This window comes from Coccomyxa subellipsoidea (genome assembly GCF_000258705.1).
Source record: "Coccomyxa subellipsoidea C-169, whole genome shotgun sequence".
In the NCBI taxonomy this organism is placed as follows: domain Eukaryota; kingdom Viridiplantae; phylum Chlorophyta; class Trebouxiophyceae; family Coccomyxaceae; genus Coccomyxa; species Coccomyxa subellipsoidea.
Window position 1 is genome coordinate 1,142,792 of NW_005178023.1, and position 25,206 is coordinate 1,167,997.

The 25,206-nt window shown below is 52.5% G+C and overlaps 6 protein-coding genes across 6 annotated transcripts; 3 read left to right on the forward strand and 3 right to left on the reverse strand.

Moving 5' to 3' along the window:
• Positions 1–15: 15 nt before the first annotated feature.
• Positions 16–1,519, forward strand: COCSUDRAFT_38408 (hypothetical protein; the record flags this gene model as incomplete). The annotated part of the gene is made up of 5 exons (XM_005643703.1): positions 16–108; positions 608–739; positions 856–1,057; positions 1,243–1,379; positions 1,481–1,519. The coding sequence occupies 5 exons, from the start codon at positions 16–18 to the stop codon at positions 1,517–1,519; spliced, it is 603 nt and encodes a 200-aa protein (XP_005643760.1).
• A 1,451-nt stretch (positions 1,520–2,970) lies between these two features.
• COCSUDRAFT_20043 (DNA mismatch repair protein MutL) lies at positions 2,971–6,627 on the reverse strand (the record flags this gene model as incomplete). The annotated part of the gene is made up of 13 exons (XM_005643704.1): positions 2,971–3,342; positions 3,498–3,605; positions 3,777–3,894; positions 4,072–4,386; positions 4,527–4,660; positions 4,819–4,965; positions 5,094–5,205; positions 5,297–5,355; positions 5,458–5,556; positions 5,831–5,936; positions 6,045–6,229; positions 6,324–6,403; positions 6,492–6,627. 13 exons carry the CDS (start codon positions 6,625–6,627, stop codon positions 2,971–2,973), a joined length of 1,971 nt encoding a protein of 656 aa, XP_005643761.1.
• Positions 6,628–7,408: 781 nt separating this feature from the next.
• Positions 7,409–10,367, forward strand: COCSUDRAFT_59702 (hypothetical protein; the record flags this gene model as incomplete). Its single annotated transcript, XM_005643705.1, has 8 exons — positions 7,409–7,531; positions 7,647–7,742; positions 7,927–8,094; positions 8,211–8,320; positions 8,466–8,673; positions 9,027–9,172; positions 9,537–9,762; positions 10,224–10,367. 8 exons carry the CDS (start codon positions 7,409–7,411, stop codon positions 10,365–10,367), a joined length of 1,221 nt encoding a protein of 406 aa, XP_005643762.1.
• An 800-nt stretch (positions 10,368–11,167) lies between these two features.
• On the reverse strand, positions 11,168–11,888 carry COCSUDRAFT_59703 (hypothetical protein; the record flags this gene model as incomplete). The annotated part of the gene is made up of 4 exons (XM_005643706.1): positions 11,168–11,257; positions 11,479–11,502; positions 11,638–11,669; positions 11,783–11,888. The coding sequence occupies 4 exons, from the start codon at positions 11,886–11,888 to the stop codon at positions 11,168–11,170; spliced, it is 252 nt and encodes an 83-aa protein (XP_005643763.1).
• Positions 11,889–12,415: 527 nt separating this feature from the next.
• COCSUDRAFT_31412 (2-oxoglutarate dehydrogenase, E1 component) lies at positions 12,416–21,789 on the forward strand (the record flags this gene model as incomplete). The annotated part of the gene is made up of 20 exons (XM_005643707.1): positions 12,416–12,522; positions 12,807–12,980; positions 13,099–13,209; positions 13,512–13,649; positions 13,815–13,953; positions 14,202–14,450; positions 15,043–15,247; positions 15,553–15,776; positions 16,060–16,073; positions 16,160–16,310; positions 16,547–16,678; positions 16,969–17,084; positions 17,463–17,547; positions 17,819–17,943; positions 18,203–18,405; positions 18,709–18,893; positions 19,827–20,027; positions 20,594–20,776; positions 21,122–21,299; positions 21,695–21,789. The coding sequence occupies exons 1-20, from the start codon at positions 12,452–12,454 to the stop codon at positions 21,787–21,789; spliced, it is 2,979 nt and encodes a 992-aa protein (XP_005643764.1). The 5' UTR covers positions 12,416–12,451.
• A 643-nt stretch (positions 21,790–22,432) lies between these two features.
• COCSUDRAFT_19856 (amine oxidase) lies at positions 22,433–25,206 on the reverse strand (the record flags this gene model as incomplete). The annotated part of the gene is made up of 8 exons (XM_005643708.1): positions 22,433–22,589; positions 22,801–22,911; positions 23,226–23,608; positions 23,739–23,878; positions 24,012–24,155; positions 24,270–24,486; positions 24,671–24,836; positions 25,013–25,206. The coding sequence occupies 8 exons, from the start codon at positions 25,204–25,206 to the stop codon at positions 22,433–22,435; spliced, it is 1,512 nt and encodes a 503-aa protein (XP_005643765.1).

A 25,206-nucleotide genomic window follows, 5' to 3' on the forward strand; every position in this document is an offset into this window, starting at 1 on the left:
CCCTGCTGTGCAGACATGGCTCGCCTGAGCCTGAATCCTAGTGCAAAGGAGTTCGTGCCTCCAGGCAAAGGCTTCCAGGAGTCCTGGCAAAGCCCTTTCCACCAGAAGGTGACAGAAACAGTGCATGTACCTATGCTATAGGATTTGGATGAGCTCTGCTTGAGTTCTCAAAGGCATATATTTGACATCTCTGCTGTCTCAAAGGGCAGCTGCATCTTACATGCATGCAGTTGGAATGGTGCACCTGAATGCAGTTCTGGTTGCGCTGTGGGATGGGATTTCCTCTGAATCATCATTATGTGAGATGCGCATGGCAATGTGCAGGATGCTCCAGGTGTGCCTGCTCCGATCGCCTCCGCCTATGACATGCATGGCACTTCCAGGGATCCTGGACATGGCAGAGGTTTCCAGGATCCCAGGAAGCGCCAATCACAGCCCAGGAGGAAGGCCGCGCTGCAGAGGCAGTTTGGAGGCAATGTGCAGCGCACCATATACATCTGTGACGTCGACCACCAGGCATGCATGCCCCCTCATGTCCCCTGACTTGCACCACATGTGTGCATGTCATCATGTCAACCTTTCCAAGACATTCTGCTGTGGTGTGCAGGTGACAGAAGCCTCCCTGGCTGATGTGTTCAAGGACTCTGGGAAGATTGTGGATTGCCGCGTCTGCGGGGATCCAAACTCTGCCATGCGCTTTGCCTTCATTGAGTTCGCTGATGAGAGGGCCGTGCAGCAGGTAAGGTTCTCTGATTCTAGTCAGCTCTGCTGACATTTTGGCTGCACAAGTACTAGCATTCCTTTCATGCATGTGTGTACTTTGTCTTGGCTTAATTACTGTTGTGCTGCTTGCAGGCCATCAAGCTCAATGGTGCAAAGCTGGGCAAGTACCCCATCCGAGTCATGCCCTCCAAGACTGCCATCGTCCCTGTCAACACCAGCTTCCTGCCGCGCACACAGAAGGAGCTGGAATGCTGCGCCCGCACTGTGTACGTTGCCAACATCGACAAGAGGGTGGACCGCGAAGATGTCAGGCAGTTCTTTGAGACCCTGTGCGGTGAGATGCAACATTTTGGAAATGCTCTGCCTCCAGATTGCCTCACTGTGGTCGACATCTGTAGTGGAGCATACCTGCCTATGTCATGTTGTTACCATATCTGCATGCATGAAGAAGTGCTGCAAAGCAGCATGCAGCCCTCTCACAAATGACAGCTTGGCTGACATGGCTTGTCTGATGTGCAGGCCCTGTGAAGAAGATTCGTCTGCTCTCTGACTACAACAAGGTCAGCAGCATTGCTTTCGTGGAGTTTGCAGGATTTGACAGTGCAAGGAAGGCCCTGGACTGCAGCGGAGCGCTCCTGGGAATGCTGCCAATCAGGGTAGGTGGAAGGCCTGTTTGCTGCTCAATTCTCATGCAGACCAACCAGCGCTGATTACAGTGATTGCTGAATTTAGCTGAACCCCTGTCTGCCGCATGTAGGTGACACCCTCGAAGGCTCCTGTGCGAGACGAGTACTGAGAATTTCAGATCTGCTGGCCTGTTGTGCAGCTGACACTGCTCAAGAATTTCTTATCGCGTTCAATATATATAAAGTCCAGCACAAGTTTGGAGACGGTGTGAAGACAGACTGGAGAGTGAAGAACCCTTTGGAGATTACGCATGAACCCTTGTTTTGTGGCAGAATGAGAAGCAACGGCATAGGCTGCTGGCCAGAGATCTTTCTGAGGTGCATTTTGCATTTTCAGCAGATATTCCTGCTGATGATGAGCTGCACCCTTGTCCTGATCTGTTCTTCTGCAGAATGATGGGCACTTCATATGGCCCGCCTGCTCTTTGCTAAGATTCGGCACAACCTGATGAACTTATAATTGCTCTGAAATGCTTGCAGTGAACCAGATGGGACTTCAGTATTTGTGTAGCACACCACTGTGAATTTTATGTACAATAAGGATGAATAGGAAAGTAGAAAATTTTGGATCTGTAGAGTGCCAACAGTGTTTCATTAGTGGAGATTGCATACGGGAGTAATTTTGAGGGCCTGGAAGTGTTTCTTCCTACAACTCCTGATCCAAACATATAATAAAGTGGCTCCTGATCAGGGGCAAAGCAGAGGCTGCTCAGGGAGCAAAGCAAGGCTCAATGGCTCTGCAATTGGCTCTGCAACATTGGACTGTAACATGCCGTAATTTAACTGCTCTTGCTCATTGCTAGCCACTGTGCTACATGACATGATGGCCCATACCAGGTTTCCACTTACCATTCATGCCATCTGGATGCCTTCACAGTCAGCCCCACTTTTTTTAAATAATGTGTCTCGATTACAGCAGGATGTTTTCTACCGGGACATTGTTCTTTGGCAGTGCTGTTGATGTGGTAACATGTCACGATAGTGGCGGTGACATGAGTTCTACTGTGTAATTGCAAAAGCAGGTGCTACAATTAGTGACTGCAGCTTGTTGAGTCGCTAGCAACGCTCAAACACCTTGTACAGGGTCTTCAGTGACACCACATGCACGATGCTGCCATCCTTTACCCTCCTCGCCTGGGGGATGAGCTTGGAACGGATAGTCGGGAACAGCACCTACACCCCACAGGATCTGCTTTCAAATTTGAAATTTTGAATTCAAAAATTCACAAATTAGGACAAGTCATTCGGTAGCACAGCACCAAAACTTAGAGCAAGCTGATGTGCATTATTCAGCGGTGGACGCACATGCTCAATTCCCCAGCTTTGCAGGTCTGCGGTGTCTCTGAGCGCAATTGACTCCAGCATATCTGCACCACCGGGATTCACAGCCTGCTGGCACAGTACAGCTCAGAACGGCTGCTCAAGCTTTTCTCAACGTGTGACAAGCAAAATCAGTGCTGCCTGAGCAATTGGTATGCAGCTCGCACCGGTGTAGGTAGTTGGTGATCTCTTTTTTGCAAGCCCAAGATCTCAGGAATGGCCTGGGTTGAGTAGAACTCTGCTACCGCCTGCAGTCCATGATGTCAAGCACTTGAAATTGACGAACCATCACAGTACTTCCCAATGTAAACTGAAAGATAACTAGCTTGATCAAGGAATATTGGCATTTGGTGAAGTCACAGGAAGAAGAGTCAAGCACCTGGGCAGTCCAGCTGATGGCTTGCTCTTCATTGTCCCAGTTAGGGCACTCTGCCAATCTGTATACAAGAAGCGGCAGGCGGTTCACATCTGGCTTGCAGCCATCCAAGATGACTGGCAGCCTCCTCAAGGTGCCACTGTCTCTGTCAATGTCCACGGCTGCTCCTTGCGCCAGGAACTCAGCTTGGGCCACCAAACGCCGCTCTATTCTGAGAGCAGCCTGCCATCTGTCTCCCTACAAATGAAGGCAACTTTGCCTTGCCCTCAAGTCAGCCTTGGCCTCAAAGACCAAGAAAGCAGTGTATCACAGATGAGCAGTGCTGAAATTTGCAAGGCTAATCGCACAGCAATGCGTATTTCAGAACAAAGGGAGATTGTGCTCCAGATTACCTCTTGCAGACCTGGCTGCAGCAGCTGCAGAGCTATAAGAGCCAGGTCTGCTATGCGGACAGGGCTGCCAATCTGCAACTGTTGCCGGTTGCCCCAGCCCTGCAGAACCTGCCAAAGGCCAACACGAGTCTTCAGTACTCTGGATGGCAGCCAAGCATGCAGGCTACTGACGTGATATCAGCAGAGACAACCAGATTTGGCAATGTGCATGTATCCCCCTGATCAATGGAATTTGCTTGGCATAGCCCACATTGACAAAACCAGGATGATTGCTCGCACCAGCTGGTAGAAAAGGTCATGCCCAAGGTTCCCAATGTTTAGGAGTAAAAGATCAGTGTCATGTTGCACCAGCAGCCGGGAGGTGTCCACCATGCCCACATACACAGAGCTCTGCAGCCTCTGCTTTAAACCTGCACAGCATTGAAGTTGTAAGCTGCTGCAGCACAAGCCTGTACAGCACAGCATGAAGCATGAACATCTCCAATATATCACAATGTGAGCATGGACCTCACCCTCATCTCTGTCATTAATGATGTCTCTCTGCAGCTTGCCAAGCACGCCAGTGCTTGTAGACGCTCCTGACTGCGAGGCTGTCCTGTGCTGCTGCTCTGAATCCTGCATGTCTTCATCCTGTGTGGCAAATAGGGCAGGCTGCGTCATCATTTTGCGCTTCCTCGGTACTGAACTCAGCGCGACTGCTGCTGCTGCACTTGAGCCTGCGCCAGCTTGTGTGGCCGTCTCAAAGAAGCTCTGCAGCTTCTGAGACTGGGCATCCGTTCGGACCATCTCTGTCACTCTGATGCTTCCCTTGTCTGTTGCCCTCCTCGCTGGAGCAGGCCCGGCCACTGCTGCAGGCCCACTGTGTGCAATGCTCCGCATGCAATGACACCTGACATCCCACAAAATAATTAAATCCTTGGTGCACGCATGCTCTAAAGCACCAGTAAGCGGAGTCCATAGAAGGCACAAGGGCCTGCTCAGCCATGGATGTTATAAGTGAAAGCAAGAATTTCAGGATTGGTCACTTACTGTATTGGTCCTTGAAGCAGGCTCTCCAGTGCATCACTGATGCAGGTCAGGATCTCTTCTTGGTGAAGGAAGACCACCTCATGCTTGGTCGGGTGGACATTCACATCCACCTGATCACCTGGCAGCTTGATATCCTGCAGCATCATTGAGAGATATTGTCACTCTCAATCTCTAAAGAGTCTTGCTGCAATGAGAGAGCTTTAAAAATTATGTCAGGCTGCTGCATGTCTACCCGTCACGAGGGCTGTTATGATACAGGCGGTGGAAAAGAAGGGAGCATGCAGGGCCTCACCAGGTAGACGAAAGGCTTGTTGCGAGCGTAAGAGTAGTAGGCGGCTTCCAGGCTGTGCTCGAGTGCTTTGCACTGCACAATGTGGCCATTGATCCTGATAATGAAGATGCCCTTGCGACCGCTGTAGTGTGTGCACGACACAAAGCCCTGCAAAGAAGGCAGGCACATTTCCATCATTTCGATAAAATGAAGTCATTGAGGGAATCTGATGGGCAGTCCCACCAAAGCTAATGCGTGATTGATGATGATGAATGGACAAAGAAAAGGAGTATTACCGAGGCAGTGAAAGAGAATGTGGCTGCTGCAGTTGATGTGTCCATTTTCTCACCAGGCTCCTCCAAGTGAACTGGGAGAAGGGACTGGGCAACCGATGCCCCATAGACAACCCTGAATTCCCACATTTTGCACATTCTTTTTTGCAACACAACCAACATGCAACAGCTGAGGCTTGCATGGATTTCATGCCTGCACTGCTCACCTGATGATGTCCTGAGCTGACGTGCCTGCCACTGTGTGCAAGTCTGGACGCCGCTCCCCCTGGAGCAATATTGATAATCAAAATTTAATCCGACATCTCAGAATTATTACCAGTATTCCACTACAGCACATGTTGCCACAGGCAATTGCGAAGGGCTGCACCTGTTTCTTGCAGGAGAATCCAACATCAGGCCTGCTGATAGCATAACGCCCAAGGAGGTCCAGTATGCGCGCATACTCCTCAGCAGCACTTCCTAGCGCCTGCATGTGGCAAGCCATTAGTCACAGAACTATTATGGGAAATTAGAGTGGTCGGCAACGTAGTCAGTTGCTTCAAGAAACTTTAGGCTCCCCTCTTCATCTATCTGTGAATATGCTGGAATTTCGAGCTCCCCAGCCTCTGTCAGTGCAGCTCAATCTGGATCTGGGCAGGCCACATCGCTTTGGCCCCAAATTCTCTGGCGCTCCTCTGGATTGGGCGGACTAAGCAATTGCACAGATGCGGTCAATGAAACCATCAAATTGCATTCGTTACCTTCCTGCGCTGCTCGTTGCTGTAGAAGAGGTCATCCACAATGAAGGTGGTGCCATTCTGAGCAGCACATGGTGAGGGTCCAGGAGGTTCCAAGGCCGTGTTCCTGCTTGACATGTGTGCAGGTTAATGCGTGGGACACGATCCGCTTGTAGATGCTGAAAGTGCTTCAACAAAATTTATGGTGGTCACATTGAAGGGGAGAAGTGATCCTTACTTGTAGGGGATTTTGAGGCCAGCAACAGCTGCGGGGGGTTTTGTGATGACGGTGAGGTGTGCCACTGTTGATATGGAGGCCAGTGCTTCCCCCCGGAAGCCTAGAGTCGATAGATTGTCAAGGTCCTCAAAGGATCGAAGTTTCGAGGTGGCATGTCGCTTGCACAGAAGTGGAAGATCTTCTTTCTGCAGACCACCGTTCGCATGCACCATCAGTATCATTAAGAGGAAAAGTGAGAGGTGCACCCAGTGCCTTCTCCTTAAATAATAAAACGTTTACCTGGATGCCGTGGCCATTGTCTTGGACGCTCAACATCTTCTTTCCTCCCTCTTTTACAACAATGTTGATCTGCGAAGATCCTGAAATGAACATCCCGTTTGTTGATCATCAGCTGTAGTGGATCACTGTCATAGAAAGTAATTGTATCTTAGGATGCAATGGTCAAACCTGCGTCAAGGGCGTTGTCCAACAGCTCCTTGATTGCATTGACTGGCCTCTGTATGACTTCTCCAGCTGCGATCTGCTGGATTACATCCTCACCAAGGCTGACGATGCGCGGAATGCTTGGCTCTACATGCGACATGGTATATCTCTCTATACCGAGGATCTATTTGTTAGAATAGTTACGGTCAGACTAAGGATGAACTACCATCCATGCCAGAGGTACCCAGCCCTTTCTCTGCATCTGAAAGCATTGCTGCATATAACTAATCAAGGTAAGCCATAAAATTGTGCACAGATAAAGTTTCTTGTACTACTTCTTAATCGAGAGTGTTGATACCTAAAGGTATGTGTATGACTGCTTCATCTTCTCTTGAAATGAACATTTCTGAATCCAAGGTTTGAAGATACGCTCCATGAAATTGGTTCGAATTTTGATTGACCAGAAGTACGATCTCCCATTCAATCTAGAATTAGATCTCGCATTAAACAGGTACAACTTACTATTGCAACTATCGCTGTGCATAGAAGACCGTCTGACATTGGTCAAGCCAATCCAGTGGCTCCAGCTCACAGCATACTCATGCTGAAGCGGCTTCGAAAGGACGTGTTAACATCTTAGGGGAACTCGAATCATCAGACGAACAACTTAATGAATACCAAATCTGGAGGACGTGTGATAAATGCCGAAGCTCGGAGTGCAAGGTGCAAGTTCTTTCAGCCAGGCATTGTCCAACACAGCAGAGAGTGACACATTTGTGATGGGGATGTCGCAGTGAAAGAACACCTTGATGGTGCCGATTAATGCCGATGAATCTGTAATAAGGGATCAATTGTGTGTACCAGACACGAAGGCAAGAGCCTCAAGTAAAGAAGGCCATTTTCAGATTGTAAGCGTCTGCAGGCTCCCTGATCCACAGTGGATGCTGGATCGTGATGAGCCATTCCTGAAGCGGCGTGACCGGCTGCCAGAGCCAGCCCAGGCGCCCAAGAGCATCAGCGCCTGGGAGCTCATCAAGGAGTTTGTTGGCAAGGACCTGGCAAGGGTGCGCACTTTAGCCCCATACCTTGGTGTTATTTTAAGGAGACGCCTTGAAAGAACACCGATCACTGTTCTTTGGCAAACGGAGTGATTCATCCAAGAAACGATGTGGGGCACAGATTACGGACCTGTCGCTTCCTGTGGCGCTATGCGAGCCGGTGACAGACATGCAACGGCGGGGAGACTTCCTGGAGTATGTGGAGCTGCTCCATGAGGTCAGCTGACAGCCTGGCTGTTGCTCCAGAACCCACCATTTTGTTGCTGCATGCTCTCTGCCACTTTCCACCAGGAACTCACAAATGCCCACAGATGCTATTCTGAGGCAAACAAAGCATGCTGGCACTGCCAAGCTCCCATTCAGAATGTCAGAAGACCATATCTTGTGATGCATGAGCGCAGGCAGCAGAGCTGCCAAAGGGCAGCATGGAGCGGCTGCTCAAGGTCACAGCCTTTGCAGTCAGCATCTACTCCTGCGTGTATCGCCCCTTTGCACCCTGCCGCAGCCCCAAGGGAGAAACCTTCGAGCTTGTTGCCCCAGACAAAGGCATCAGGGCCATCGGTGAGAAGGTGAGCTCTTGCTGCAACGTGTCTCGGACCGTGTTTGCCAGCTAGGGATCCTCAGACGCTTCAAAAAAGTGTAGCACGAGGTGCAAGCACCGTGATATTTCAGTCTGTCTCCACAGTGTGGCGAGTGCCCGGGAGTCAATGCCTTCTTGTGTGAGGGGCGGGGATGGGTGCTGTCCTGCGATGAGATGAACAAGATGGAGTTTAGGGGTCAGTACGCCAACATCAGGTACAGGACAGCCTTCGCTCCTTACTGACAGAGCTCCAGTAATCATGGAAATGATATGGAGACAATAGCTTGTCTTGTTGCCTGCCATGGATCCAGTAACGATAGCTTGCATGCAGATCTTATCGGTGCATGCATGACGCTGCAGGCCAACAGGGCTGATCCGCATCGACTTTCATGATGGGGAGGAGTTCAAGTGGAACCCGCTCCTGACAATCGTGCAGCACATTATTCTGGGCACACACTACCTGGACCACAACGGCAACCTCCATATCCAGACCTCTGCCGCCCCCCACGCCAGCAGCGTCCGCTTCAAGGAGCCCTTCATTGCATTCACCAACAAGCAAGTGCACCAGGTGCCCACCTCATCTCCACATTCTGAGCCCCTAAAACCGGATTCTTGCATACTTGGCAGACGATGCATGTCTGCAGACTCGTGTAGGGGCAGCGCATGCACAGGACAAGTCAGATGGACAACTAAAATTTGATGATTGAAGCGCAGTAACTAGAGAACAGGGAACAGGGAATAGAGACCTCACTTATGACATGGTCTAGCAGAGGGCCCTCCACATGCCAGGTACTTTCAGTAAATTGTCTACTTGCATGGCTTGCCACGGTGTCTCAGCTGGCACCTATGGTCCTATGACCTGGGCTATGATTGAAGGAGGCACACAAGTTTCTAAAGAGGGGAAGGCGGCGCGGGGCACAGGTGAAAGGGCATGTTGAGGTGGGCGGGCAGAAACTGGAGCACCCTCTGCTGCATGGCAAGTGGGACGGCGCCCTCTGGGCCACTCTTGCGGACGGCAGCGAGCAGCTGCTCTGGCAGAAAAACCCTCCCCATGAGCACCCTTCCAGGTATCACATCCACACGACATGTGAAATGGTAATGGTTTATTGTATCATGCGACGTGAGTGTTGCTGTGCAAGACGCGCAGCTGGCAGGCAGCATGCTTCATGTAACCCACACCACCTCAACCTCTTGCCGCCAATCTCTCATGCTGACAGCTGCCAATCAGAGGCAATGCCATGTTCTAATTTAACCCATACATGGGAAGTCCCACTGACATCAAAGAGTGGCACCATTTGCACGACCAGACCGAATTGAGCAGAGGGACCCCGGCTTTGAAGATAGTGGTAGTGAAAATGGCGGCAAGATGCCTGCACAGAATTTGAGGACCTTCAGAAATGCGCTCACAACCCGACAAACTGCATTGCGCAGGTTTGGCTTCTCGCAGTGGGCGCTTTCGTTGAATGACATGCCGGAGGGGCTGGAACGTCTGCTGCCGCCGAGTGACATGCGCTGGCGGCGCGACCTGCGGCTGCTGGAGCAGGGGGAATACGACGCGGCGGAGGGGGAGCGAAAGCGCTTGCTCAAAAGGGTCGCCAGTGCGCGCGCTGCCGCCACCCAACCCCACGAGCCGCGCTGGTTCCAGTTCCACCCGGAGGTACGCGGCGCAGACGCGCACTGAGTGCTTGTCATACTGACTATACCCCAAGGCCTAGCTCAGTAGATCTCGATTTCCGCCCACACATCTCCCTGCTACTAGTATTACTATGACATTTTTCCTGCCAAAGGTAAGGCAGGCTGCAGTCAAAGGCTGCCATAATCATACCCCTTTTGGGACTCGCCAGATCCATGCAAGACCCAATCCCTGCTATACTTGCTGTAATATGTGCTCTCACCTAGGGATGACCTCCTTACTGATGCCCAGAGGAAAACATAATGTTGTGACGCTGAGACATGTCCCCCTGTGAGGACTCCTGCAATAACTGTTGTTCGACGACAGATGTGTCCCAAGGTAGCTAAGGGTGATATCAATATAATTATTATTACACGCTGTTCCTGCCAAGAAGCAAGGTGCGTCCTGCAGACAAGCTGGCAGTCAAAGGATGTGGGTCCGCACAGGTGAAGTTTGGGGAGGGACGGAGGTACACTTACAAGGGAGGCTACTTTGAGACTCGCAGCAGCGTGAAGAGCGGTGCAGGGCGCTGGGAAGGCTGCCCTGATTTGTTTGGGGATGGGGAGGATGGCACAGGCGTGTACCCTTGAGAACTTTCAAAAGTCTGAGTGCTCAAGCAGGCTGCGGGAAGGGCGTTTGAAACTTCTGACTGTGTTGAAAAGTTATGATGACAGATTTATCAGACTTTGTTCAAGATTTACGATGACAGATCCATCCTTCTCTCTATGGTGATGATGCTTGCAAGTATGAGAGATAATTTGTTGTGCTACATGAATTTGAGATGGCCTCGCGGTTTAAAAAACTCATGCATGCAGTATATGAAATAGTACAAACCCTCAGATCTCTAGAGCTCGAGCATAACAAAACAGGATCTGCACCTGCATTTCTTTTGCTCGACTTACATTTGTATATAATTAGCTTATACATCGCGGGAAAACCTTTCTTCCTAGGCGCTCGCATTGCCTTGCATGTCTTGCATCTCTCTTCTCTCAATTTGCTCACATTGGCCTTTAAAGGCCGTAATTAAGGCAAGCTTGGGAATGCACTCGGGTCCGTATGAAGCACTCAAATCCTACACAACAGGGGACAACAGCAAATTCGCCAAATTGTCAGATGCCATTGCAACAGCATCTGCCTGGTTTGACCTTCAACACCATCAAAATTGTCTTTATTTTTCCGCTCATACACTCTACACCAAATGTACAGTGACCCCAAAGGTTGCCAGTCAGCAAGATCAGCGCACTCAAAGCATCCACTCTGTTCCAGCCTGCCAGGCTCCAGCATTGCGCAAATTTGGACACCCGCCGCACGCTTCTCTTTCCAGACAAAAATGAGAGATAAACAGCATCAGGTGAGAGATAAACAGCATCAGAATTGGCTGCCCATTCCTTTACTTGCTGACCACCTTGCTGCGCCTGATCATCTGAGCTCGAGGGCCGCGTGAGCCCAGGCCGTTGCAGGTGGCGCACAGCAACTGCCCCTGCCCATGGCACTTGCGGCAACGATTGGACATCTGCCACTGTGTGTCATACATGGACTTGCTTTCCATGCCTACCATTGTCTTCACCCTGCAGCAAACACAGTAGCTTGTCAAGAGCACCAGACTAGGAAGTACGTAAGGACATCAGCAAAATCAGACCTTTGCTAGGCAGGTGAAGGAGCTCACCGATTCATTGTGTGGCGCAATTGGTTCATGCGGACCTTCTGCTGCATGACGCCCTTGCCCTGTGCACAGCGGAATACCCTCAGACCCGGCAGTTGATGACGATGCGAGTCGGTGCTATGTAAATGGTAGGAAGACGGTGCTTCACCTTGCAAGCAGTGCATGCAAGGGCGCCGGTCCCACGACAGCTCGCACACGTCGCATCGCCTCTCTCCAGACTTGTAGCGGCCTGCAAAACGAATACATTGACTCCCACTGAGTAATCAAACACTCCCATGATTGATGCCAGCAAGCAAGGTGCCCACAATTTACATCACCCACCCCAAAGAGCAAGTTACTGACGAGCCCAGTCCAGCTGCCCGATGACGATGCGCCCTCCGATGATTCCTGCACGTGTGAGAACAGGCTCTGTGCCAGGGTTCACGACTTGCTGCGTCACGCATGCCATCAGCGATCGCCAGCGCAGAAGCAAACGTGAGATCAGCAGCGTCCTCAAAATCCTTCCCATATACACTTGATCACACATGGGATCTCACGAGCCAGAGAGGGCCCTCACCTGCCTCTCATCCTCAGGACCTTTTGCAGAGTTCTGTACCAAAGGATTGACGAAGACTCCAGCAGGAGTATATGGCTTTCTCCTAGCGGTGATCTTCAAGCTACGATTTTTATGTGCAACCGAGCCGGAGAAGGCCTCGTGCTGCACGTGAAGTCTGGAAAAAGCCAAGAGTCCCATACTCGCTTGGTCTGACGTCAAGTGTGAGGCATGCCAGACGCGCGTAGGTGCTTGCACAGTCTGTACCAATGACTCTGAGGTACTCCGAAGCGCACGATGGACATCGAAGTGAGCAGAGCGAGGCAACCGGATGAAGATATGTTCAGCTCAATATCTCCGATACAGTAGTGTCTACGCCGGCGTGCTTTCGTAATTCACTTTTTTCTTGGTCCTTTCGGTGCTTTCCAGTGGGAATGGATGTCGCTGTGGATGCATAGGACACGCTTCTGAATGTCTCCATGTGTGGCGCCCACATCAGCAGATCTGTGAGACCCTTAGCTCAGCGAGGAGACTTGGGGAGCAGGCTCAGGTGATGCCAGATCTTGATCTGTGGCACTGTAAAATTCGCTTCCTTTGCATCATCCATCCGAAGGAAGTAATAGGTATATTTATTTCCAAATTGTGTGCGACCTCAAACAGTGTCCTGTACCACTAGGATGCGGCATTTCCCTTGGACTAGTTTACTAGGCTTGTGCATACCCGTGAGTAGCGTCGAGTAAAGCTGAAATGAGGTACAGCAAGATATGTTTTCAGTAGTTTTGATCAATGTTCAGATGAGCAGGTATACCCACAGAAGTGGTGACATGCATGCAGGGCCAGCAGCTCCACATTTGTGGAGCCACAGCGCGCAGAAGTTGCAGACACACTCCTATTGGTGCAGCTGCTGCAGGCCTACCGCAGCCATGGGCACCTCAGTGCAACCCTGGACCCATTGCAGAGGCTCCGAGGCCCTTGGTTCACAGAATGCCAGAAATGGACGTCCCCCAGGCATGCCACACACCCCCCGAATGAAGACAAGCTTTTTCTTGACAGCACTCCATTATCATTGATATGCCCAGATGCTTGCAACTCCGGACCTGGATGCCTGAAGCTGGCTGCTCTGCAGGAATGCTCTACTGGACAGGGTTGGCCAGCTGGATAGGAGGCTCTCAGCCGATGAGAAGGCTTCCTGGCTGGCTGCGCAGATCGGCATGGAGCTGCCAACGTCAAGCAGCAGGCATGCACACTACATCAAGGGTCACTGACACGACTTTTTCCTCGCTTTTTTTACGAGCCAGCTGTTCTGTCTAGGTGCAGGGCCTGCCCTTGTCATCTTCCCCCATTTACCACCTCGCTTACATGCATCATTATGACCTCATTAATCAAGATAGTGGCATGCAATCTTGCCCTCCCTGCTTGGAGAAACACACAGGGGCGTCAGGATCTGCATGCATGACTGCACAATATCTGGGCGAATACCGTGCACAGGACACTTGATTGCACAATGCGCAATAATGGCAAAATTGCTCTGGACTGCAGGCGATTCTTTCTTGGAGGAGCGCTGAGTGCGGGGGAGCCTCTCTCACTGGACACTTGGTCACTGCCGGCTGTTGTGGAGCACATGCAAGACGCATACTGCGGGACACTTACTGCAGAACTGGACCACCTCACCTCCCAGTGCGCTCCTACACCCATCACCTTGCCTGCCTATTGTGGGCTCTCACAGGGAGCCTGTGCCTGCTCACATCTGTGAGTGTCAAGGGAGTATGTCGATGGCACTGGTAGAGCATATATGCAATCCGCGTCAAGGACAGCATAAGTCATGAGAAAGATACAATGCAGGGAGGAGCAGCGGTGGCTGGCGGACAAGATCGAGCGGCGGGAGTCCATTTCGGCGCCAGAGCGCGTCAGGATCCTGAGCACCCTCGTGCACGCAGACGAATTTGAGCGCTTCCTTGCCCTGCACTTCCCCAAGTCGAAGGTGTGCTGTTTGACACTGGCTGGGCCAGACATTCTTTATTTTTTTGGAGCATGTCTGCTTCAATGGATGCTGGATCTACTCTCGAGACCCTTGTCCATCCAGGCACCCTTTTAAGAAAATGTTAGCCTTGACATGTGCAGCCAGATCATGTTAGCCTCATAGCGGGCATTCATGCTTGAAGATAGATCAATACACATCTATATTACATTAATCAAATTAGATTCTCACAAGGGATGCTGCTGCCGCAGAGGTTTGGGGTGGAGGGGTGTGAGGCGCTGCTGCCGGGGGTGGATGCACTAATTGGGCGGTGCGCGTCCGGGGGCGTGCGGCGCATCGAGGTGGGCATGGCGCACCGCGGCCGCCTGTCGCTGCTGTGCAACCTGCTGCACAAGCCGCCCGGCGCGCTGTTCGCGCAGATGGAGAACGGTCAGAGCGACTACCGCGTCGGCGATGTCAAATACCACCTCGGCGACACAGCCACGCTGGCCTTTGGCGAGGTGATCTTTCTCACTATCATGCCTGCACGCAAATAGAGGGTTTGCCACGCATTGATGCAGGCAATCCTTTCTGAGACCTTATGCCATATTGCTTGTCTGTGCAGCTTCATGCAAACCTCTCCGCTACCATGCGTCAATCCAGCACCCTTTCAGGCTGTTCTTTCCAGGCCCGTCTTGGACGCTCAGTCAGTCTAAGAAAAGGATAGTACAGCCTCTACATGATGGGCACTTCGTGGTGCACTAGCATTCATTGCAATGCCTTTCAAATTCTGTGCATGGGCCACGTAATGCTGAGGCATCAGCAGTGAATGCATAATGTACTATTGGCCAATTTACTTCAACTCAAAGAATTGCCTTTACGATCACTTGCCACCCCAGAATATCTCTATTACATTCTCTGAAATCCCGGGGTCGAAGATGATGATGTAGCAACATTCAGCCAAATTCATCAAAAAAAAGAGACGGCGAGTCTGTGTCATGAAGACTGTGTGAGATTGCGACATGGAAGACGGATATTTTGCTGAATCGATTGGCCACGCGGCCGCAGCGGACGCCACTTGTTATTATAACTCTTACTGCGCAGGGGCCGGAGAGGCAGGAGATCCGAGTGTCGATAGCGCCCAATCCCAGCCACCTGGAGGCGGTCAATCCAGTGGTCATGGGCCTCGTGCGCGCAGTGCAGACGCGGCTCGAGACCGGCGGCCGCCGCTCGGTGGCCGGCCTGCTCATCCACGGGGACGCCGCCTTTGCCGGCCTGGGCATTGTTGCCGAGTGCCTGCAGCTCTCCAACACCCCTGGTGCGCCAAATTCATGGGAGTGTTTTAACTTCAATTAGTCAGACTCCCAATTAATCATTCAGTCAAGTAGTCAATTCCCCTCCCGCACATCGCTATTGTGTCCAACACAATGCTTTGTTACAGTACCCTCATTTCAGCCAAGCCTCCTAGTCAGGTCTTAATAGGAAGTGGAAGCGGACTCAGGAAGCTGCAGGTGCCTGCAATCGTTGGCCGCTGTGAGTATGAAGGTGGCCACTGGCCAAAGAACAGGCATGGTTCTTTTCTGTTTGTCCCATGTTTTACGATTCGGGTGCCTGCGGGCGCAGGGTTCACGGTGGGGGGCATGCTGCACATAGTGGTGAACAACCAGGTGGGCTTCACGACGGCGCCGCGCGAGGGCCGCTCCTCGGCGCATGCAACGGATCTGGCCAAGGCGGTGGGCGCGCCGGTGCTGCACGCCAACGCGGATGATCCCGAGGCCGTTGTTGCCGCCTGCCGCATCGCAGCCGACTGGCGCCACCGCTTCCACAAGGACGTCGTCGTGGACCTAGTCGGCTACCGCAGGCGATTCACCTTCTACTTTTCCTTTCAAAATATATTTGAGCGAAATAATGTTCCCATCATGAGTGGTTCTGACCGTATACACAAAATTTGGCAGTGAAGCACGTTTGCTACAGCAGGATTAAAATGGTGAATGCATGGACACTTGCCCTCTACTTGGGTAGGAAGAGCTTCAAACTGACTGCATTTGAAGTGCAGGAAGAGCGCCACATGCCCCGGCAACAGGGCTCTTGTGGGTGTACAGGATCAGGGCTGCATCTCTTATGCCTAAGGGATGCAGCTTCAAGTGCTTCTGACTGCATTGTGTGATTGTCTTTTTTGTCTGCAGCATTACTATTAGGGATTGTGAGAAGTGCTGCTCTGTGGAATGAGCAGGCATGGCCACAACGAGCTGGACGATCCGCAGGCAACGCTGCCGCTGACATATGAGCGCATCCAGGCACATCCGCGAGTCCTTGACCTCTACGCTGCACGCCTCCAACAGCAGGGCCTCATCCCACCCACCCTCCTCGACTCCCTCAAGGTCTTACAATCCCTACACAACCCTGTCCGCTGGTTGCCAGTCCTTGTAAGCCCAACCATGCATGAGCAGGGCTGGGCATGCAACACCTTGTAATTACATCCCTGCCAAACCAGTGCTTTTTGTTGCTGAAATATGAACAAAAGGAAACAGTACAGTATGTGTTCTATGCAGCAAGGCTCTCAGGCGTGGCTGCTGGTTGAGGAGCAGGGGGCTGACTTGTTGCTGTGGGGGGCCAGGCCGAGGTGCAGGCCAAGTTTGAGGAGGAGTTTGCAGCGTATGAGGCCGGCCTGTACAGGGAGCAGCCGCGCGACTGGCTCGCCACCTCATGGCAGGGCGATGCGCTGCAGGTCATCCCATTTTACTGCTGTGTCATCAGCCTCCTACTCTGTCAAGGCATTCAAGGCCACCTTATTATCTTTTGATAAGTGTTTCTGCACATTTGGCCCAATTGGCCATTCTGGTGTAATTCTAATCATTGTTACCATTTTGAGGCGGCGATATTCTCAAATTGGACCATTTATTCCTTGAGCAGAGGGCAGTGGCTTATCGAAAGAATGGAAGAAAGAAAGGAAGGAAGAAAGCAATGGCTCAAAGGTTTGGGGGCTGCGCACAGGCGATGGCGTCGGAGCCGTCGATTCGGCGCGCGCCGGAGCCGAAGCAGGAGCCGACGGGGCTGCCGCTGGCGACACTGCAGTGGGTTGGCCGCTCCGTCTGCGCCGCTCCCGCCGATTTCAGCCGCCACCCAGAAGTCGACCGCCTCTGCGTGTCACGCCTGTGAGCGACCCCTGCTGCTTTAGAGACTGGTTACCAAGATGCATTGACTGCATTGGCAAGCTATTAGAGCAGAAGGCTTGCAAGCACCCAATTGCTGTGAGCAATGCCAGGGCCCCCATTTTGGGCCCCTGCGTTCCACTCGTCCTAGCAATAAAGGCTGAGATGCATGCCTGGGATTTTGTGCACAAGCTCTCAGAGCATAAAGCAACCCACCTGTGCTGCAGCAGGCGCCGTCATACAAATGTCTAGGATTCAACAATTCCTGCAGTGCTCACGGAAGTGGCAGACATCATGGTGAATGCTACCCACCAGCACACCCGCCCAATTGCTTGAAATTTCATCTGCACTTGGGAGTTTGAGTGTGAATTCTTTGTGCAGGGCCATGGTGGAGGACAAGGACAGCAGGGTGGATTTTGGGATGGCGGAGGCGTTGGCATTCGGGACGCTGGCGCTGCACCGCGGCGTGCGGCCGCCGAGCGCCGGAGCCGGAACCAGCCGCGAGCTGCAGCCCAGCACCATCGATTCGCAGCTGCAGCAGGAGGAGTTGATAGGTGCACCCCTTTCTCATGACCTGTTTCTCATGCCACGGACTCTGATATGTCACCATGCAGATGTGTCTCTTGTTGTTCCTGTGGTCTCAGGCATTCCGGTCATGTGCACCAGGCTGTACACACACATTGGGAATGAGTAAATTATGGATATCTGTGACAGATGAGTGTATCTGTGCAGGCAAGGATGCGGATGCGGCGTCTGGGCTGAACCTGGGGGCGTACGCGGTGCGGCTGAGCGGACAGGACGTGGAACGGGGCACCTTCAACCACCGCCACGCCGTGCAGTACGACTGCAGGACCGCCAAAAGGTGCGCTGATGACTACTGTGCCGCCAAGTAGCTGCCAAGTAGCGGCACCCTATCGTAGCAAGAAGGCCAGATGCAGATCATCTGCCATAAGCACCAGTTCTTTAGAATCCAAGCTTTTGGCCAGTTTTTCTCAAGGAGGGCCATGCACCAGCAGCTTCTGTTGCCCTGGTACTCAGAAGTATCGCACAATGGAAGCAAACTGCTCATTGCTGTGCATGTCGTGGCACCTTCACTTTAGCGTATTGCTGTGTTCCTGCAGGCGGGTGGCTCTGGACGAGATCCAGCCGGGCATGCAGGAGCGCGTGGAGGTTTGGAATTCGCCGCTGAGCGAGGCCGGCGTGCTGGGTTTTGAGTACGGCTACTCCCTGGGCAACGAGCGCCGCGGCCTCACTGTCTTTGAGGCCCAGTTCGGCGACTTTGTCAACAACGCGCAGTGCATCATCGACCAGTTCATCTCCGCAGGTAGCTGCACTCCCTTCCGTGTGCTTCTCATGATTCTTTATTTTATTCATTTGCATGCAGGAGGTTCTTTGATGCGGCGTGTGTATATCAACGCGCATGCTGAGAGAGAATTTGGCGGATGGCACAGCTTGCTAAGGAAAGCGCTGTGCATGTGAATCATGCAGTCATACTTTTGAAAGGGTATGCATAGTTTTTGACAAGCATGTAGACTGAATCCAGAAAATGGTGAAACAAGCATGCCTGAATGATGTCTTCTGGCATCCTGACATTTAAAAATAAAATTCGTGTTGTTGGTCTCTATAGGAGAGGAGCGGTGGGGCCAGACGAGCGGGCTGGTGCTGCAGCTGCCGCACGGGTTTGAGGGCCAGGGGCCGGACCACTCCTCGGCGCGCGTCGAGCGCTTCCTGCAGCTTGCCAACGACGACGCCGACCACCTTCCCGGCAACTCCCCCGCGCAGCTCCGCGAAATCAGCGCCACATTTGCGTGCGTCACATTCCCTGCCCTTCCTGTCATGCAGTGCAGGCAGAATGTAAAGACGATGTGAAGCAGAGGCAGGCTTGTCTTTTGCATCCCTGTCTTGGTGACGTGGTACAGATATTGGGCTCATCTGCATGCCAGGGTGCATGGGTGTTGAGGTGAGTATGTTTCATCTGCCCCTAGCTGCCACACCATCCTCCCGATCCTGCCTTGCAGCAGCAATGTTCACTGCCAGGCAATTTTTTTATTGACAGCACCGACAGGAGAGCCATGGACAGGGCGAAGGCTCAAATCAGTTGCTTGGGTTGCACCTAGGCAGGGACATAGAGTGTTGTGGGATGGTCTGCTACTGGGTGTTGAGTGATGGTACAAGGCCGTTGCGAGGGTGTTGATTGCTGGGGTGCAGGGCGCTGGCAAAGAAGTATGGTGGCCAGCTGAACCGGGCGCAGATTGTGGAGGTGCTGCATGGCGCTGGTGTGGGGGAGGGTGGCGAGCTGGCAGAGCTGCTGTGGACTGAGATGGGCCTCTCAGAAGACGCCCACATCACCCAGGTGGGCCCCCCTCTTCATCACCATGTTGCAGGAACCTTTTCAGCCTGCCTTCTCTGGCACATCACCCAGCACAATTAGCCACAGACATGAGCACCATGCTACTCATAATGTCCCTGCCTCTTGCCCTTGTTATGCAAAGGAAAGAGGGGATGGCATGCATCCAAATGCGTCTCTGAGTTTGAATCTTCACTCTGATTCTGACTCTGAAGTTGGGCAAAACTTTGCTATGAGAAAACAAGGAGCGCGCGCGCAAATGCATCTGTTACTATGACTTTGATTTTGACTGTGGCTTTGGCTTCAAATGGACCCTGATCATGGCTAATCAAGGCCCCTTGCGCGCGCAGGAGGCGTGGGAGGGCTTCATGGTGCAGTACAGCCGCCGCTTCGCGGAGCGCCAGGCCAACCTGTTTGTGGTGTGTGCCACGACGCCGGCGCAGCTGTTCCACGCACTGCGGCGGCAGATGAACCGCCCCTTTGTGAAGCCTCTGGTGCTGCTGACGCCCAAGTGGCTGCTGCACCACCGGCCTGCCACGTCTGCGCTTGCCGACTTCACTGCCGGTACCTTCTTCAACCGTGTCATCGACGACGGCAAGGTGTGCCCCGCTGGTTCTGTGAATCCCTTCTAAACAATTCTGTGCGTCCAGGGGATAACGGCGTGATGCTTGGCAGCTGGTGCCAGCAATCTGGTACTTCCACCTGGAGAAGATTGCCCGGAAAGCTTTCTGATGGCCTCCAAGTGTCCCTGGATTGTTGAGGAGTGTTCTTATGCTCTTCCATGAGGCATCCCACCCAGATGCCGATGGTTCGTGATGTTGGAAAGTAACGCGGCAACCACAGACAAGCAATCCCTTCCTCATGCAACCTCTGGAGTTTGTTTTTGACTACCAGGTGTTGAACATCAGCCTGTGGTAGACCACCCGCAAGCTAATGACAGCATGGGGCAGTGGCTGGGCAGTTGAACAACAAAAATGAGCGCAGGCGTCGGACAATACACCTGGTGGTTCAGAACTTGATGTTTCTCATCCGGGTATGAATATCTGCTGCTGTTGACCCAAAGAGCTGTCAAGCTACTAGCGTGGCAGTCAGCAAGAGATGCACAACAGCATCGACAGATGTATAACCATTTTGAGCGCAGGCGTCGGACAACACGCGGCACAAGGCGGTGAACCACGCGACCGGGGAGGCGTTCTTGCTGCCGCCGGAGCAGATCCGGCGCGTGATCCTGTGCTGCGGGCAGATCTACTACCACCTGTCGCTGGCGCGCCGCGCCCGACGCATCCGCGACACCGTGCTCGTGCGCCTGGAGCAGATCACACCCTTCCCCTCCGACCTGCTCTTCAAGGTGCTCCAGCGCTCCCTCTCTCTGTTGCGGAGTTCAGAAGACGTCCTCGATGAATGCTAGAGACGTGTTAGCTCGCTAACAGGTCACGAAACGACCTGCGTCGAAAAGGTGCATGTAATTCCTACGCTCCTCTATTTGTCCCATTTGGCACCCAGATTCCCCCAGATCTCCTGGAGAATGCAGCACCCCAGAGGGGCCGACAGAGCGCTGGGATCCCCTGGCAGTCCCTGACAGATCACCCCTGATATAACTGCGCGAAATTCTCTCAACTGTCAACACCAGGCCAGGAGATGAGTGAACCCCATGGACTTGAGGTCATTGTGAGGTAGCAATGTGCGCGCGCAGGTGATAGCGCAGTACGGCAACGCGGAGGTGGTGTGGTGCCAGGAGGAGCCCAAGAACATGGGCGCGCACTTCTACATCAAGCCGCGCCTCGCCACCGCCATGCGCGACCTCGGCCTCCCGGCCGGCATGCACCCGCGGCCCCTGCGCTACGTCGGCCGCTCCGCCTCCGCCTCTGTTGGTCAGTCCCAAACACTTACGTGCATGCGAGGCAGTTCTCTCTTCCTTCTTGGCGCTCGCACTGTCCTCTATGTCATCCATTCACTGTGGGCTTCGTCCGATGTCTCCTCAGCCCTGTTATTGGGCGCTTGCTGCCTTTTGTTAAGGTGCATCACTTTGGTGTGAAACCTGCCGCGGGGTGATCAGGCGATGATGCCCCCCTATGCTCGCCTGCATTTGTTGTGCTCCTCCTGAACATGCACCATGCAGAGTTCTGTGGCTTTGCCGGTGGCTGTCAGGGACTGCTTTTTGGTGTCTACCTTGCCGTGAGCATCAGTGAGAAGCAGACCTGTGAACAGGAGGGCTCAGGAATGATTGCAGGATCATGAGTCTGATTGCACATGTTGTGCTGCGCAGCCACCGCTTCAATCGCCATCCACCGCATTGAGACAAAGAACATCATTGACAGCGCTCTCAGCCCGGCGCCCATTGAAGCGGACGTCAAGATCTGACTGCACTGGTACTCACTGTACACACCAGCATGTACTTTCAAGCTGTCAATTTATAGAATGTTGATTCAGAATACACCGAATATCCAGGCAATTTGCCCAATAACAGGAGCGGGGTCCCTGAGACAGAGAGAGCAGATTTGAGTGTGATAGAAGTCGGATGTCTGAAAGAGGTGGTGCGAGTTCCCAGGGGTACTATCATTTCTGTGTAGGCAGATTTTTGGCACTGTGCACGTGTGTGATTCTCACTGTAGCAGCTAAAGAGCGCATTACATGTCTTCCATTGCGTGTCAGCTGACATCATCATGATCCTGGGTGCATCTTAGCTTGAAGTTCCACTGTCCAGTGTCAGGAAGCACAACTCAGCATGGGCATAGCTTCCAAATTCCTTGCAAGGTGATGTGTGACTGAGCAGAAATGTGTAAAAGGGAGACATGAAATCATATTTTCTTCGACGATCATGTGCCATTACAGCTCTGCAATGGGCAAACAGCACCCTTGTTGATTTTGCGGCTGCAGGACATTAGCAACCTATACATAAATCCAGAGCGTACGTCAGCCTTGTCTTCCAGTACTGGTGCTGCATCGTGAAGTCCCTGTACCATCTTAGGTATGCAAAATCATTGCGATTTAAGATTCCTGGACTTCACAATTTGCTGGGGACGTGCTCAGACGCCCTCAGGACTTGAGCAGCTGCTCGCTCGCCAGTCTCCAGCGCAGCTTGCATGCATGGGTTGACAGCGGGGTGTGTTGCCTCCCCAGCAAAAAACAGAGTGTCCCCCAATGATGCCGCCAAGCTTTCTCTGCAGTGCAGGAGAACTTGTCTCAGAACCAGAAATGTAACAAGTCCGGCATATGCGAGGTACCAGCTGAGCAAATCCAAATGCGGCCCTTCCTCAGATTGTTAACGTTTCTCGCTGCTTGCATAACGGTTTTAGCCCTGCACACAAAATGCCCAAGACTACTGACCATGCCCAAGACAACTAAGAGCGCCATGACTGGATTGAGGTTCACCTGTCCCCAGGCCTGGCCCCAAGTGAAGGGTAGGAATAGGCGCCCCCTATGTAGGGCGATCGAGACCAGTCCTCCACATGCGCACGCACAAACGCCGCAGTGGCAGGATGCCTCCTCTCAGGAGACCCTGCGCCATGTGCATATTTAGAATTATTATTACACGCTTCTCCTGCCAAGAGGCAAGCTACAGTTAAAAGCTGCCAAAATCCTACTACTCAATGGACTCGCCAGATCCAAGCAAGACCCATTCAACTGTGGGCACAGTGCTCAGTATTTGCATCGGCCCCCGCCAGCAGGGGCCAACCGAGGCGATCCGGGGCCTCATGTGCATATGCATGTGTCAATCACCTGCCCGCTTCACTCTTTAACAGTGCATCTCAGCATACCCATGAACATGCCAAAGTCCATGCACTTCTCAATCACACTTCCTGCTTGATGCTTGTATCGGTCCTTGCTTAGCAATGAATCTGAATATCAAGGAAACATTGCCAAAATCCCCTCTTCTACTTGCCATCAGGACCAACAGGCCCATGTTTCTGGGGTTGCCGGGGCTATTCTGAGATCTCTTACCAAAGATGTGGTCCAGCTGTGCAAGGGAACGAGTAATGACGGCTGTCTGTGACAAGTGGCTGATCTCCTCTGCTCTGGCGCCCGCAACAAAGCCAACCATGCAGCAGAGGCCGGCCGTGGCCGGGTCTGAGGAGGTGGCGGGATACTCAGTCACCCAGAATTCGGGCATGAAGCTGTCTGTGCAGACCACATCAAAGAATCCGGTCGGCCAGAAGGGCCAAGAGAATGCAAAGATGACCTGCACATGAGCAGATTTTCACAAGGAAATAGGTGAAAAGATACAGCCTGATTCATTGCAGAAACTGTGACTCAGTCAACTTTTGACCTGCTTCAATCAAAGAGGGAACTGAAAAGACAAGCAGGCGCACCTTTACTGCGTTGGACATCTTGATTCTGGAGATTGCAGCTGTTTTCTCAGCAGGCAGGGGAGGAGAGAAAATTATTCTCTCCTGCTGCAGCATCATTATGGGCACTGTGACAATCACGCGGCGACACTGCACTACACTGCCTGCATGCAAGCACAAATCCAACACATGTCAGGGGCTAATTGCCTATTGAGCTAGACACTGCAAAACAATAGACCTCAGCATTGGTTTAGAAATTCATTGTCCCTTTCTTGCAAAGGTGTGAATGCTGCTCACCAGATGGTCCGTAAAGTTTGGCACCTTCTGGGCCATATTCAATTCTTGAAACTGGCCATTGCAGCTGGATGTTATTCTCCACCCCCTTGCTGAGATGCTGCACCAGCGCTTGCAGCGGCCGATCCAGTATCAAGTATGTGTCACCTGCACCAGACACGAAACAAAACCATTAAATTATATATGTCATGCAGCCAGATGACTCCATCAGCTCCATGATACAACAGATTGCCTGCTTTGGAACAGCCAACATTACGATACCTGAATCCCAGCGCTGGTTCTCTGTGATCATCTCAGACAAGCCCAGCTGGTGCAGGGAGCAGCCAAAGTCATTTGCATAGCAGGCATCGGCCACAGCCATCATGCGCTCGCTGGCGCCCTCCTGTCGGAGCCACTCTGCAGCGCTGATGTCTGGCTCTGGCCGTACCCGCTGCCCCACTGATGCAAACAGCTCATGCAACCGCTCCAGCTCCTCATCCTGTCAAAACATTGAAACTCTTCTAATTACAATATTGCACATATCCCAGTCCTTAGGACCCATTAGGTACGTCAAGCACCACCTGTCACATATAGACAGGTGTGAATGTGAAAAATAGTGGTGAAATACAGCAGACGGCACAGCATGGTGGAAAGCAGCGATGCGCAGCGCGGATTGGGCGCACACTTACCTTGGCGTCGCCTGACACCAATTGCCGACTGTTGCCAAAGTACCAGTAATCTGGCCAGTCAAACTCCCTCAAATTGCAGTTGACTTCTTGCAGCAGGCCCTGCAGCACAGAGAGTGTGAAATAGGTGGATGCAGTGCGCCAGAGTGCAGAAACAGTGGTGCTATCATGTATGGACACTGTACCCTACCTTCAGAGAAGACTTTGCTCCATGCACAAATTCAGGACCGAGTTGTACTGGCCAGGGCACAACGCCTTCAACCTGTGGGCAGTTGCAGCAGACACGTTGCGATGCCGTGCATTTCATGTTCTTGTAAATACGTCTTAAGCATTCCATACTGCCAGGCACCTCCTATCGAATGCACAGCAAAAATTGCCTGCTGTACACGGCCGCCTAGCCTTGACGACGCTTCAACGAGGAGCAGATCTGGATATTTCTCAACAAGTTTATTAGCAGCCTGCAATCCCGACAATCCCGCTCCAATGACGACAATTGAGTGAAAACTTGCTCCAGTGCTCTCAGATCGAGGCAT